Source organism: Notechis scutatus, chromosome 1 (assembly GCF_049901735.1).
Source record: "Notechis scutatus isolate UNSWTSFEM ecotype Mainland chromosome 1, rNotScu1.2, whole genome shotgun sequence".
In the NCBI taxonomy this organism is placed as follows: Eukaryota; Metazoa; Chordata; class Lepidosauria; order Squamata; family Elapidae; genus Notechis; species Notechis scutatus.
In genome coordinates this window covers 316,650,537-316,665,789 of record NC_142009.1, presented here as the reverse complement: position 1 = coordinate 316,665,789, position 15,253 = coordinate 316,650,537, and the positions used below count along the sequence as shown (strand labels likewise).

The following is a 15,253-nucleotide window of genomic DNA, read 5'->3' as shown; positions in this document are numbered from 1 at the left end:
CTCAATAGCATATTCTTTGTCAAGATCTTTGTCTTATCTTTATTTATTTTCAAACCAGCTACCTATCCATATGTCTTTATCTTTTCTATCAATTTTGATGTTGTTTCTAGTGGGTCTTCTAGAATAAAAACCAGATCATCTGCAAATGCTTGCAACTTAAATTCTTCCTTTTTAATTTTCATCCCTTTTATATTCTTTTCATCTCTAATATTTCTATTTAGTACTTCCAAAGTTAACACAAACAACAGAGGTGACAGTGGGCACCCTAGTCTTGTTCCTTTTCTTATATCAATAGAGTCTGTCAGTTCTCCCTCTATCATTACCTTTGCCGTGTGCTTATGATATATAGCTTCTATTGCTTGAATAAATTTTCCAGCAAAGCCCATCTGTTCCAGCAGTAACAACATGAATTGCCAATTCACATTATCAAATGCCTTCTGTGCATCTAAGTCTTGCCACAATCTTATACCATTTGAAAATTCAGAAGGCTTTTCAGAGACAGCTTATGAAAAGCACTCAGCAGTAAGCAATCATTGAGATTAGCAAGCTATAAATAACAGTTGCCAAAATCCTGCTCTTCTGATAAATTGACTGTATGTATGCCCCTTTTGCACACAGCCCACAATGCTCTACATCAGGGGTCTCCAACCTTGGCAACTTTAAGCCTGGCAGACTTCAACTCCCAGAATTCCCCAGCCAGCTTTGCTTGGAGATCCCTGCTCTACATCAGTAAAAATAATACACCAAATCAAACCATCAGCCCTCTGAGACGCAGAAGGATATAAATATAAATAATACAGCAGCATGTGTTGATCCCATTTCAGTAGGCCCATTGCCAACTTAATAAACTGCATAAGAGCGCCCTTGTCAGAGTCAGACGCTGAGGGAGAGGAGGAACAGCCGACAGGGAGTAGAGGTGTAGCTCCAGAGGTTGTGGAGGAGGCTGGGAAGGGCAGAGGCCAGCTGGGCAGTCAGAGGAAGAACCAGGCCCATCCCCTCTTCATCCTAAGACATGCAGGGAGGAACGGAGAAGGAAACAATTTGGCTTACGAGAGAGGAAACGGCCCTGATCCCCCTCATTGGTTACAGCTGGGGAGAATAGTATATAAGAGAGATGGTTGAAACACAGCGTTGCCAGAAGCAAAGCATGTTTTATTTTGGGCTGAAGTTATCTTGGTTGGCATCCTTCCAACAGACTGTGCCTTGTTATCTCTTTGAAGTTGGTAATTACTTATCCTGGTCTGTTGTAGAATTTCCTTCATTGTCGTTTGTTTTGGGTTTTTTATTTCTATCTGTTCATTAAGTTTGGACTGTATTGCTTTCTTTTAAATACTATTTTTGAATAAACTTTATCTTCAACTGAGAATTATTGAACAGTGGGGCCAAGTTGGAGGCATTAAAGGACATTTATTAACGTTTTGGATTTTGTTACATTTGTGTTACACTCCGGGTCATCACAGATGGCTGTTGCCAACCCTGAGGCCCAAATTAGATGCTATATAAAAGCACATTTAATACTTAAAGATTTAATTATCCCAGTGATCAGTATGATGAGAACAACTCACTTCAAGTTGAGGTGGTTGGAGAAAACATTGTTTTTGCATTGTTATGCGCATGTCACATAATTCTTTAGCAGATCCTTGCTGGGTTTTCAAGGTGGTTTGGTTTACATCTTCAATAACTCCAAGCTGGCAAAGCCTTTGGTACCAGGTTGCAGATGATAAAAGTAATTCAGTTGCTTTTGTCTAGGCTTTGTCTCAGGCAAGTGAGCCCCGGACTTCAGTATGACGTACCTAAACATACACTTTTCTTAACCTCCTAAGATCCAATGATTCATCATTGTGGAAACAAGTGAGAAAGTGTAAGGCCAAAGATGGATCTGAAGATCAGTCTTTGTAAATCCAAGCAATCCAGAGCTACAAGCAAAGTCTTAGTCAAAGTGGATAGCTGAACCTGGACTTTCTAACAATGGATCCCTGCCATGTGGTTCCACTGAGAGCATTTCTGCATATACCTCATGGTATTGTCCCAAGGGTGCTTTTTCAAGAGAAAGAAAGAAAAACAAGAAAGTCCAGTTACCTTTGGGACAACCATGACCTGGATGACTGAGAATCTCCATAGACACCTTGTGGTATGCTCAATTGTTCTCCTTTTTTCTTCTTAGGTTTTGTTTAAGATGTTTCTGGGAACTGCCAACTTTGGTGAAGCTGCTCACTTCATCTCTACCCTTGGCTTCTTCAACTTGATTTTCCTTTCCATCACTCCCATCATTTTGTACTTTACCAAAGTGGAATACTGGTCACCATTTTCAGCTGTACCGTGGGGCTTTCTGTGTGGAATTGCAGGCCTCTGGCTGGGTATGTGTCTGAGCAAATGTTTCAATATCCCAGTGCTTCTTTCAACTTTATTTGCAGCAGAATCTTTGGATAATTTTAGTTTACTCTTTGCCAGTTTATAAGAAAATCTAGCCTTTTCATTAAATCCAACTGCATACATTTCTGGACATCTTTTCAAATAGGAGAGAATTTTAGAGGAGGAAAGTTTATTTATTTATCAAATGTATTTACTGCCCATCTCATGATGGGTTTGGAGAGGGAGTGGTGGCGTGTCTACTCTGTTAGTGTACTAACTACCTCCAACCAACAGTTTCTCCTGTTTAGTACTAAAATGCCACTTTTTTAAAATGCCACTTTTTTACTTAGAAGTTACAAATTTGGTAGTATGTAATTCAGCATTTTGTAATACACACACACACACACACACATCTGAAGATCAAGTGCTGGATACTATAAAAAGAGGGTGGTTTGGATAAGTTTATTGAGATTTAAATGAGTTAATTTCAGCCTTGCAGGTTGAGATCTAGTTATTGTGTGAGAGATGTCTTCACTTCTCCTTTTCTTTTTTCTTTCATAGCTTTCAACATTTTGGTGAATGTTGGTGTTGTGCTTACATATCCAATCTTAATATCTATTGGGACAGTACTCAGTGTTCCTGGCAATGCAGGTACAAATGATGGATTGCAATGCTTTTAAAAATATGTATACAGATAAATGCATTTATTAGTTTCTTCTGTATTGCTAGAATAGATCTCCAGTATACTTCTTCAGAGGAAATACTAGATTCTTCATAAAATTTTTCCAAGGAATAGCACAGGGAAGGGATTACCATCCTAGTCCAAAAGGAATCTAAATTAATCAGTACCAGCAGAGAACATTCTGAGAGATGCTAAGAGTGAAGTTAACTAGATATACACCTCTTCAGCATATATGCAAATTCTAGTGGAGACAGAAACCGAGCTTTAACTAATTATTCCCAAGCACTACATAAAACGCATGTGGCTGTTTACTTCTTTGACTTTGATCCATGGCCCATTAGCCTCTAAAGTTCTTGTAAGATGTAACAGCCTCTCATCACCTTAGGCCCTGGCTGAGATGGTGTTTTGTCTGTTCCTCAGCCAAATTGATTTTCATAGCTATTAAGCTGTCTCCTGATGTTCATAAGCTGGAGCTTCAAGAAGTCAGGATGCCTAGGAATATTGCACAATGGTCACCCCAAATCAGCTATTGGCAAGAACAGATTTCTGTGAGACAGGCAGACTTTTATCCTAATTCAAACTAGTAATTCCCAGATGCTCCATATTCCACCTGTCATATTCTATCATTGCTGTGATTTCAGATGAACAAAATTGATGATACCAGTGTGTCCTATACTACAGATTCAGTGTGAGAGAGTGAAAACGATTGTTTTAACAAATTGAATTAGGGACCAAAAAGTCAGTGAAAGATTCTTCTGCTGAATTCCAATTCTTGGGGAAACCCTTACATTCAGAGAGGGCAGACATGTTGTCTGTTTTTCCATTGATTGATGGTGGCCAGCAATAATTGTGGACACCATCCAAAAATAACATCACTAAGTTGGAAACCTTTGACCCTATACACTGAAAAATTATTAAAATGGTTGCCCCTTTTGTCTCTCTTCCCCATAATTGGGTTGACAACTGGAGGAAGGATATTTTGATTAATTCTTTTTTCATTTTTTTCCCCCTGGTAGCTGTTGATCTCCTCAAACGTGAGGTGATTTTTAGTGTTGTCAGATTGGGAGCCACCATCTTCATCTGCCTTGGGTTCCTGCTATTGCTTCTTCCTGAGGAATGGGATGAAATTACACTGAGATTCATCAACAATTTAAAAGAGAAGAAAAGTGAAGAGCATGCAGAAGATGTTACTGATTCAAATGTTCACTTCCGGAGCAGGAGTAGAGCGAATGGGACAGTGTCCATACCACTGGCTTAGAGCTGGTGACTTCTTGATTGCACGACCATGTATATTCTGTGAATATGATTTAATATTTTTTTCTCACCCACTTGTACACTAAAAAGGACAGTGATAATGTTAAAACCAAGGATGGATTATAAATTTAATGCTCAACACATTGGTATGTAAATGACTTACATTTGTACGCTTGTCCAGCAGTAGGTGAAAATAACCACAATAAATTCCTTTTTTTAAAAAAAAAATCAAAACAAAATAAAACTTTTTTTTGTATTTTATAAGAGGATTCACAGGGAAAAAAAGTCTTTAAATCAAACCATAACTCAGTTTAAGAATTCAGCTGATAGATGTTGACGTGTCGCAGCAGCCTCATCATGCTTATTCTCGGGTGACACAGCCATTGAGTCTTATGAAAATTCCCTCTGGTATATCATGTGCTGAGTTGTGTGTAGTGTGTGCAAACACCATAGCAGGTTTATCCAGCCTATTACCCTTGAGCATTTTTGGAAGATGCAATCACAGCAGATCTAAATGGGTGTAAAGTTGGGAAAGGCTGAGCTGGGAAAGTACAAGATCCAAATCGTTGCTTTTCCAGTTCTGGTTGCTTCATTCTGCTACAATCACAAACACTCCAGCTTTGTCCAATTACTAGCCATAGGTGTTTGCGGGGAGGGTTAATGTGTATTATAATATTATTTGGCTTTTGTTTTGTCATTCTGGTTAGTAACAGATGTTTGTGGAGCTAATTAAGCTACCTACATTTCAGACACTGCAATTTTGACACATGCACAGATCACACCCCAACGCCAACATACAACTTGTGTCATGCTTTCTAGGTTATCATGCCATCCAAAATGAAATCGTTGCAATTTCAAGTTCTTGTAGCCTAGGTTTCCAGTTTCAAAAAAAGCCAGCATGACAGTTGTCCCAGGGTGCTTTTTCAGGAGACAACTGAACTTTCTTATTTTTTCATTTTTTTTTCTTTTGAAGACATTTCACTTCTCATCCAAGAAGCTTCTTCAGCTCTGACAGGATAGTGGGGCATGGGAGGATTTATATTCTTTGCAGAAAGCTGGTCATTTGCATCCTTTTGGAGCAGGACTGTCGAATTCCTGGCCCGCAGGCAGGATGTATCACATGCTGGCCATGCCCAAGCCCAGTTTAATGAAAGGGGGGAAAGCCCAGATACGTACGTGACACTGCCGTGATGATGCTGTGAGTTTGACACCCTTGTTTTAGACTTTAGAGAGTCGTTGAAGCCCTTGGAATAGGAATGGATTTTCAGAGGAAAAATTGCAGACTACAGGAACCAGGAGCATTCCTCAGATGACCCTGTGGACACAGATAAACCTCCAAGTGCTTACAGGCAGTGGTGGGATTCAAAATTTTTTACTACCGGTTCTGTGGGTGTAGATTGGTGGGCGTGGCAGGGGAAGGATACTGCAAAATCCCATTCCTTTCCCACCCCACTAACCTGCTTTCCAGCTCCGTTCTCCTGTGCAGGGCAACAAAAGAAGACCCAGCCAATCAGCTGAGACTCAGGAGGCAGAGAATAGATGGGGGCGGGGCCAGTCAGAGGTGGTAGTTGCCGGTTCTCCAAACTACTCAAAATTTCCGCTACCAGTTCTCCAGAACCGGTTAGAACTGCTGAATACCACCTCTATTTACAAGCATGACAGTTCTTTCATTTTTGGAAGTCACATTCTAAACCACAAAAGCTTACATAAAATACTGTGCACAACATAGAATGATACGGCAATAATTTTGTTAACTAAACTTTACGGGCTGGGCAATAGCATTTTGAAATAAAAACATCAAAACAAATCTGGCCATCCTTAGATCTGTAACTTAATTCTAGAATCGTGGAGTTAAAAGGGCCATTTAGATAACTCAGGCTGACTCACTGCTCTGAGGAGGAATCCAAATTAAAGCATGGCCAATGGCCATCCAGCCTCTGCTTGAACAGGAATGCAGGAGAGATTCCACCATGTCTTTCAATCATTCCCATTGTCAAATTGCTCTTAACTGCTTGGAAATGTTATCTTTATTCAACTGGAATTTGCCTTCCTGTAATTTAAACACCTTTCCAGGTTATTCTAGTTTGTCTGAATCCTTCTTAAGGCATAATATCCAGAACTGGTCATAGTACTCAAATCAGAGTTTAACCAAGATAGAATAAATTGTCACGGTGATTTGAAGCTGAGTTGATGCAGCCTAAGATTGTCTTTGTCAACTCATAATTCAGCATTATTCACTCTTGAAATAATCATTTTCTTATGGCCTTTTGCCGACTCCAGATATCATAGTCTTTCAATCATTAATATGAATGGATTTTTTTGTTACTTTCCTTCTACACTTACCTTGGCCCAATGCTCTATCCCAGGATTCCTATTTGATTAAAAATGCACATTTGATACAAATAATTTCACATCTCATTTGGACCACTCTTTGAAAAAGCTTAGAGTTGCACAATTATTGGGTTCAAGATCACCTGGGCAAAGAAGAAGGTAAAAAACCTACTTCTAGCTCCTTAATGACAGGTTGCATTGAACATTCTTAAGTATTATAAGTTACTAATCCAGCCTAAACTTTGAAAACTCACTGGGTGACCTTGGACAGTCACTCTCAATTCAACTTGCAATGATAGCTGAGGAATTTTGGGAGTTGCAATTCACACAGCTTAAAGTTGCGAAGGTTGAGAAACATTGACCTATGTACATGAGGTCATGCAGTCTGGTGGCGATCAGAATACTCTTATGTATTCATTTGGTGGGCTACTAAAGGTTGTGTTGACAACATCACCTAAATGGTCAGGCCTCCCAAAGGCAAGTGTTAGAATTTTGGGGCAAACAGCAAATCTTGTTTTGTTTTCTTTTTTTCCCTCTTTAAGGCCAGTCGTGGTTACGGCATCTGGCAAGAATTTGGGAGTCCTTGAATTCTAGTCCAACCTTATGGACAAAGCCAGCTGGGTGATTTTGGGCCAGTCAGTTTCTTTCAGTCCTAGAAAAGAGGCAATGGCAAACTTCTTTTGAAGCCCTTGCCAAGAAAACTGCAGGGATTTATCGGAGCCTCTCAGAATCATACATGATTAAACAAAAGCAGGGGGGAAACTAAAGAAATAGATGCATCCTTTTCTTCTTTTACCCAAACAATTGGAAATCAGACCTTATTTTCAGTGGTTTATTGCTGACACGTGTTACAATTTCTTAGGTTCTGAAGGAATCCACAGAAATGGCGGTTGGGATGAAACGGATCCTGGAAGTCAGGTCTTGTCAATTCCTGCGGCATTTTGTGCACCGGAAGGAGCCTGCCAGTGTCTCCAGCAACCAGCTCTCGGCTGCAGTTCTGGTTACCGTCTTAAAAGGCTGAGCTCAGGGAGAGGCTGATTTGCCCCATATGTGAGAAAAGAACCAGACAGCTTCTCTTGTGCAGGCAAAACTCAATCATTTAGAAGTGCAGAAATCTGCTAACTTAATTTTTGTTAGACAAAACTGCCTCTGGCCTCTAAGAATAGGAAGAGGAGAGAAAGAAAATGTAGTTTGACAAATGAGGCAGCTGCGAGATTACATTCTTCGGCACGTAAGGGACGATCTCAGCCTCTCCCTGAAAGCAAAACAAAACATGTTGTGAATAATGCAAACTGCAGAACTATCCCAGGAACTTAATGCATTTCTGAAAAGGCAGGAAAGGTGCCATCACAACAGTAACTCTTGCACCGGAGTGAAAAAGCAACCCTTTCTTGCTGTTGAAATGAATCTTCTCTTATAGCACACAATTGATGAGACTGAACTTAAAATAAAAGACCCAATGACAATCTACGATGCCTCACAATCACCATAATCTTTTAATGACCCCATCATCTCTTGCGGGGTGGAATCTGGGCAACTGAATGGAGCTAGCAGAGTGTTTAATGGCCAGGTGCCTTGTGCTGACTATGATGCATTCTTATAACCTGAAATGAACATGCATTCTTATAACCTGAAATGAACATCTCAATAGCTTGCAAAACCAACCATTCATACATCTTTATGTGATCACAGCATAGCAATGGGGTGACTTGGGAAAAACACAAGTAGTGCCATGTGTGCAATTCCCATGCCCTGGTCCTCCAGGGGAGGCTGTGGCAGCTAAGGAAAATTAGAAACCTGTAAATAAATCTGGTGCCTTATGCTCTGATACCGATCAGACAACCAACTGCTGAAATTCAAGATTGTGCCTTGTCCTGGATCACTTTCCAATTTTTCACTTTTTAAAAATCATCCCAGTAGAGGAAGTCCTTGAATTAAAACCACAACTGGGACCAGGATTTCTATTGCAAAGCAATGTGGTTGTTAATAATCCACGTCCAATGTTATGACTTATTTTTTTTGCCACAGTTATTAAACAAGACACTGCAATTTTAAATGAATCGTACAGTTGTTAAGTGCATCCAACTTCCCCCATTTACACTTCTTGTTGGAAGCTGTCTGGGAAGATCAGAAATTGTAGTCACATGATCTCATGATGCTTCACATGCTGGTTGCCAAGCATCCAAATTTTCATCATGTGGTCCCAGGGGATGTTATGACGATCATAACTACAAGAGTCATGGTGGTGTAGTGGTTAGAATGCAGTACTGCAGGCTAATTCACTGCTCACTCCAGGAGTTCGATTCTGAACGGCTCAAGGTTGACTCAGCCTTTCCATCCTCCCAAAGTTGATAAAATAGAGGACCCAAATTGTTGGGGGCAATATGTTGAACCACTTAGAGAAGGCTGTAAAGCACTGTGAAGTGGTATATAAGTCCAAGTGCTATTGCTATTGCTTCAAGGACTGATTGTAAGTAACTTTTTTTCAGTGCTGTTATAACTTTGAACAAGCAGTTGTAAGTCGTGACTAACTGTAATAAATAATTGCACATTTACGTATATTTTGATAGTTGAAACAATCTGTTATTATCTCTGATGACTACTTTTTGTTGGCAGAGAATGACTAAGAGCTCAGCAGGGAACTGAATGGCTGAATAAAGGTTTGGACTGGAATCCTAAATCCTCTTGTTTCCTGTCCATAACTGATGACAAACCATGATGTGGTTTGCTAGTATATGATAGGCTGTTGTTGTGATCCAGCTGATCGGCTGGGTCTTCTTTTGTTGCCCTGCCCAGAAGAACGGAGCTGGAAAGCAGGTTAGTGGGGAGGGAATGGGGATTTTGCAATAATCTTCCCCTGGAGTGGGGAGGGAATGGAGATTTTGCTGTATCCTTTCCCTGCCATGCCCCCCCAAGCCACGCCCACAGAACCGGTAGTACAAATTTTTGAATCCCACCACTGGTACAATCATATTGTATGTAAACCTAGCTAAATGTGTTTATTCAGTAAGCCATGATTAAATAAGCTGTGGTTTAATGTTGTACACCCAAAAGGAGAATGAGAGGATTTCAGCATTTAAATGGAAAGGGCAGAGGGAAGAATGCACATATAGCATGTAGGCTGTTGGGTCAGGAAGATGCTCTCTTCATTTTTATATCAACCCTACATAATCCAGCAGGACATAATTCAAAACAGATATGGGATCAAACTTTCAGCCTTGTATTGTCAATATTAAACCCTTATTTAGCTTGCTGCATTGTAGGAGAGGTTCGCTTATTTTTTCTGACTAACAAACATTATGAAAAGGCAGAACCTATTATGAATCATGAAGGACTTTTAATAAAATTTGTTACATAGTTGGAAAAGATTAACTTCCAGGCTCTTTCTAATTTTGGACAGTAAAAAGAGCAATCTTTTATGAACAATCAAGCAGTAAAAGAAAAGGCATTGCTTTTGTGTCAAACACAGTTGAGAAAAAATACTTAGTCCTTCACAATGAAACCCTTGAAAATAAAGATATAAAGCTGAGTATTTTAAGCTCTAACTCACTGCTTAAAGCACACCAAAAGCTCCTGATCTTATGGCAAAAACATTCAATTTTAGAGCCCAGCACACTGTGAAAGGACTAGGTGATTCATCGTCTTTTCATATCCCTTTGCCCACCTCCAAGAAGTCCCCCCTTTTTTGCCCTTACTCCCCAGCAATTATCTCCATTCAATCCGGAAAGGAGAGTTATCCACACAGTCACTACTTTGCAGTATAACTATGAAGTCGATGAAGCGTGAAGAGAGTTTTTATGTGAGTGAGTAACCTACATTGGGGAAAGTCAGTCGGAGTGGCGCAGTTCATTCTTGCTCTTTGCAGAAGGACTAAAGAGCTCACTCCAGGCCCTCCCTAACCATCAGCACCGCAACCATAGGGACAGGGGTGGGATTCAAAAATCCCAGCAACTGGTTCACTGCCTGGTTGCTGGGTGGGCGTGGCCATGGTGGGCATGGCCTACTGGAACTTCCGGGAGGGCTGTTTTTCCACCCTCCCAGAGCCTCCGCATGGACCCTGCATTTATCTTCATCCAAAATGGGCCGTGTGGAGACTCCTGGGTGGGCAGGGCCAGCTGGTCGGTTCAACTACCGATTTGGCAAACCAGATGTAAATTTAACATCCAAACTAGTCCAAACTGGCTGAATCCCACCCCTGCATAGGGAGTAGCTCATCAATGAAATGCTACACCCACACCTTTACCGGGGGGTCCTCGTGTACCTGGGTGACATCCTTATCTTCAGCGAAACCATGGAAGAACATGCTCAATTGGTCTGACAGGTTCTAGAAAAACTTCTAGCCACCAAATTATATGTGAAACTCTCAAAATGCGAATTCCACAAGGAGTCGCTGGACTACTTAGGCTACTGAATATCCAACCTGGGGATTGAAATGGACCCCAGAAAGGTGAAAGCAGTGCTGGACTGGCAACCCCCCAGAACCCGAAAACAACTTCAAAGTTTCTTGGGTTTTGCCAACTTCTATAGACAATTCATTCCGTCCTTTGCTGAAGTTGCCCTCCCATTGACAGAGCTATTAAAAACAGGCCCATCACCCACCAAACCGAAGCCGTCAATCCCTGGCTTGGACTATGGACTGTCAGAAAGCTTTCGAGGCCTTAAAACGCCTCTTTGCAGCTGAGCCCATACTCCAGCACCCAGAAGCGACCAAGCCTTTTATTGTCCAAATGGATGCAAGTGATATAGTGGTGGCAGCTGTTTTGCTGCAAAAGGATTCTCAAGGCTGACTGATGCCTTGTGCTGATGTGTCCAAAAAGCTAACAGACACAGAGCGAAGGTGGACGATCTGGGAGAAAGAAGCATTCATTGTACGATGGGCTTTGTTGACTTGGAGGCATTTTCTAGAAGGGGTGCCAGAGGCCTTTGAGGTAAGGACTGATCATAAGAACCTTGAGGCTCTAAAGATCCCTAGGAGATTATTCCAAACAAGTCCATTGGGCCCAATATTTCAAGCAATTCAATTTCAACATTAAATATATTCCCGGAGGGAAAAACTTACTGGCGGATGCTTTGTCCAGAAAACCTCAGTTTGACAGCCACCGAGAGGAAATAGTACAAACCATAATTTCAGATGCTCAATCAGCAGGCCAAGTGATCACTTGAGCCCAAGCCAACTGCAACCCCAAACACCTGGAAGATAAGCTGACTGCAGAATTGAAAATGGCCCTATTGACTGATCCTTGGTTCCTGGACCATCAAACTGAGTTGACAATGAATGACGGACTAGCTTGGAAAGGGCTTTATGTACCCACAACCCTAAGACTACTGGTACTAAAGTGTAGCCATGAATCCTGGTTGGGAGGCCACTTCGGATTCCTAAAAACACTACATTTACACTACACTACAGTTCTGGTGGCCAAAAATGAAACCTCATGTCGAAGACTACGTAAAAAGTTGCTCAATTTGTACCACAATGAAACACCGAACTGGAAAACCCACTGGCCTCCTGCAACAAGTCGCTGAACCAACCCAACCTTGGGAAGAGATCGCAATGGTTGAATTATTGTTGAATTACCTAAGAGTGAAGGGAATATGATCATTTGGACTATAATTGACTTATTCTCTAAACAGGCCCATTTTATAGCCTGCAAAGGACTTCTATCTGTGAAAAAACTTGCAAACCTGTTCATGAAACATATCTATAGACTACATGGAGTACCTTGTAGAATAATATCAGACAGAGGGGTACAATTTACTGCAAAATTTTGGAGGGAATTTCTGAAATCCATTGGTTCATCTCAAGGGTTATCCTCAGCTTTCCATCCTGCTTGTAACAGAGCAGTGGAGAGGGCTAACGCCATGACTGGGCAATACATTAGATGCTATGTAAATTATCAACAAGAAAATTGGGCTGAGTTATTACCTTTTGCAGAGGTTGCTTACAATAATGCAGTACATAGCAGCACAGAATTGACTCCATTCCAAATCAACACTGGAATGGATTTTGTCCCGATGCCAGAGTTACCTAGACAACTTCCCTCATCCATGTCCCTAACAGAATGGATGAACTCATTAAAGAAAGGATGGGAAGATGCAAAAAAAAACTTTGAAACTGCAAAAAATTATAAAAAACAGGTGGATAAGCATGGATCCCTTCAACTGCCTTTTAAAGTAGGGGACAAAGTATTTTTGTCGACCAAGTATCTTATGTTGAAACTGCCCAGTAAGAAGCTGGGTCCAAAATTCTTGGGTCAGTTCCCAATTTCAAAGATAATCAATCTGGTCACTGTCCAATTAAGTCTTCCTCGAATATTGGGGAAAATTCATCCAGTATTCCATTGTAGTTTACTAAAACCAGCTACTACCTCAATGATAAGACCACCGCCAATCATTCCCCCTAAACTGTTAATGGTACAGGGGAAAACACATTATGAGATTCAAAAAATTCTTGATTCTAGATTACACCGTGGCCGATTGCAATATTTGGTCTTATGGAAAAGATACCCCCTCTCAGATGCTAGTTGGGTAAAGAGTTGGGATGTTCATGCTGATCAATTGGTTAACCAATTCCATAAGGATTTTCCACACAAACCGAAGGGTCCTTGTGGAGGGGGGAGAGCGGGTTAAGGACAATGTGTTAACCCCTGTATCTGTTTTTTTTTCTTTTAGGAGGAAGAGTTTTCAAGGGGGGACGCCTGTCAGCTTTGAAATTCAGCTGCCACATTTTTTAAGAGAGTTGGAGGAGTTGAAAAGTTCAAGGTTATTCTGTATGGCATATTAGGAAATTCCAGTGGCAGTTAATTGGTTCTCGAGATTTGTGAGGTGTAGAAGTGGGAGGAGAGAAGGGGGGAGAGAAGGTGGATTCTGTGTAATGCACGAAAAATGTTCACTTTGGGAAATTGCCATTGACATGCCAGATCTGTTTCTAAATAAATCAATTGGAGAGAAAATGTCTCGGAGTGATTGATATCATGGATACTTTCTGGATGCCTTACAGACATTAATATCTCCTATTGTTTAGGAATGCCACAGACTTCACAAAGGTTAATGGAGATTTGGCATTCATTCATATCCAGTAAATAGGTGCTTTGTAATGAATCAGTCCCTCAAGGCAGGTTCTTTGTGAATGGACCCATCACATTGCTTAATTCAAAAAATGTCCCCAACTGGAAAAGGATACATATTCCCAATCTAATGAAAACCTTGGGATGTACTACCAATTTTATTTTTCATTTAGCCCCTGGAAAAAATAAACAATGATGTATTTTAGCCCACTTCTGAAAAATTATACAATTGGAAATTTTATAGGGTAACTTTGGGGTTACATATGCTCCACAATTCTATTTTTGCAGCCCCCAGAACAAACCCAGATTATGCCAGTTAAAATCAGTGGCAACCAATGATTTTCAGCCGTGTGATTTTTCATATTTTGGGAACAAACAGCAGGACTCTATGAGGCTCGGCAAACTTTGCAGATCATTTAATACCTGCTGGAAAGCTGGCACAAGACACAGAACTAGTGGACTTTGGCTCGAAATAGCAAGGCACTTCAAATGTTCTTCAGCTGAAGTGCATTGTCCCAGACAGGTTTCTAGCTCATAGGATTTGGTTTTTAGTTTCACTAGAATCAAAAGAATCCACCTACCAGAACCCAGGGCAAAAAGACACCAAATCACGCCATTTTAAGCTCAGTAATGAGTCCTATTCGTATTATGTACCATGGGCCTTACCACTCTGATTGCCAAAGACATCTCTGTTAAGGTAGCAGTTGCCATGACCTACCTGCCAGAGTTCCTGAGTGGGCTGAAATGGTGAGGCACCTTTCCTGCTTCAAGAGCGCTGAGTTTATAAAGCAGCAGAAACATCAGGCATCAATAAGCTATATAACGAGGGAGCAAACCTCCGCCTTCCCCAGCTCTGATGATGTTATCTAATTATGAAACTTCTGCAAGTAAACAACCAAACTTCGAGAACATCAAGGATTTCACTGTCCAATCTTGAGCTACAGATATTCTCTTCTATTGAAACAGTAAGCTAGATCCAGAGCTACATATTCCCAATTCATGATAAGCATGATCAGAGGTCACTCCAGGAGTCAAGGGAGAAGTGAACCATTAAGCAGTATAAAGACCCAGGGCTGACAAATGAACCAGACCATCAAGAGGAAGAGGTCCATCAATGTAGAAAGAAGTGAGGGACATAGGTGGTTTTTAATTTTGATAATAAATAAATGGAATCCATGTAGCACTTAGGACCTTGACATTTTTTGTGTTAGCTATTAGAATCTGAAACAAAACTCTTGAAAGTCCCAAATTTTAATCTCTAGAGCAATGTTTCTCAACCTTGGCAACTTTAAGATATGTCAATTTCAGCTCCCAGAATTCCTCAGCCAGCTATAGAAGGTGTAACTGGAAATGTTGACTGGAGAATTCTGGGATTTAACATCCATACATTTTAAAGTTGCTAAGGGTTGAGGAACACCACACCAGAGCATCTATAAAGCAACTCTCCTTTTGAGTAAGACCTTACTTCTAAAATCTTGTGCAAGAAACCCTGTTTCTAAGGTAGACTATGTATGTACTATTTGGATTTCTCATTTTTAAAGCGTGAAAACCAAATATGACATTCCAAGTA

The 15,253-nt window shown here is 40.7% G+C and overlaps 1 protein-coding gene across 2 annotated transcripts in view; it reads left to right on the top strand.

The window, feature by feature from the left end:
* The window catches only part of SLC35F4 (solute carrier family 35 member F4), a 147,292-nt gene extending 142,760 nt beyond the window's left edge, over positions 1 to 4,532 (top strand). For both annotated transcript variants that reach the window (XM_026670072.2, XM_087952415.1), the window contains exons 6-8: positions 2,165 to 2,357; positions 2,914 to 3,003; positions 4,051 to 4,532. In XM_026670072.2, the coding sequence (XP_026525857.1) occupies positions 2,165 to 2,357; positions 2,914 to 3,003; positions 4,051 to 4,292 (525 nt within the window). In that variant the 3' untranslated portion in view covers positions 4,293 to 4,532. The remainder of the gene's footprint in view (positions 1 to 2,164; positions 2,358 to 2,913; positions 3,004 to 4,050) is intronic.
* Positions 4,533 to 15,253: the final 10,721 nt, after the last annotated feature.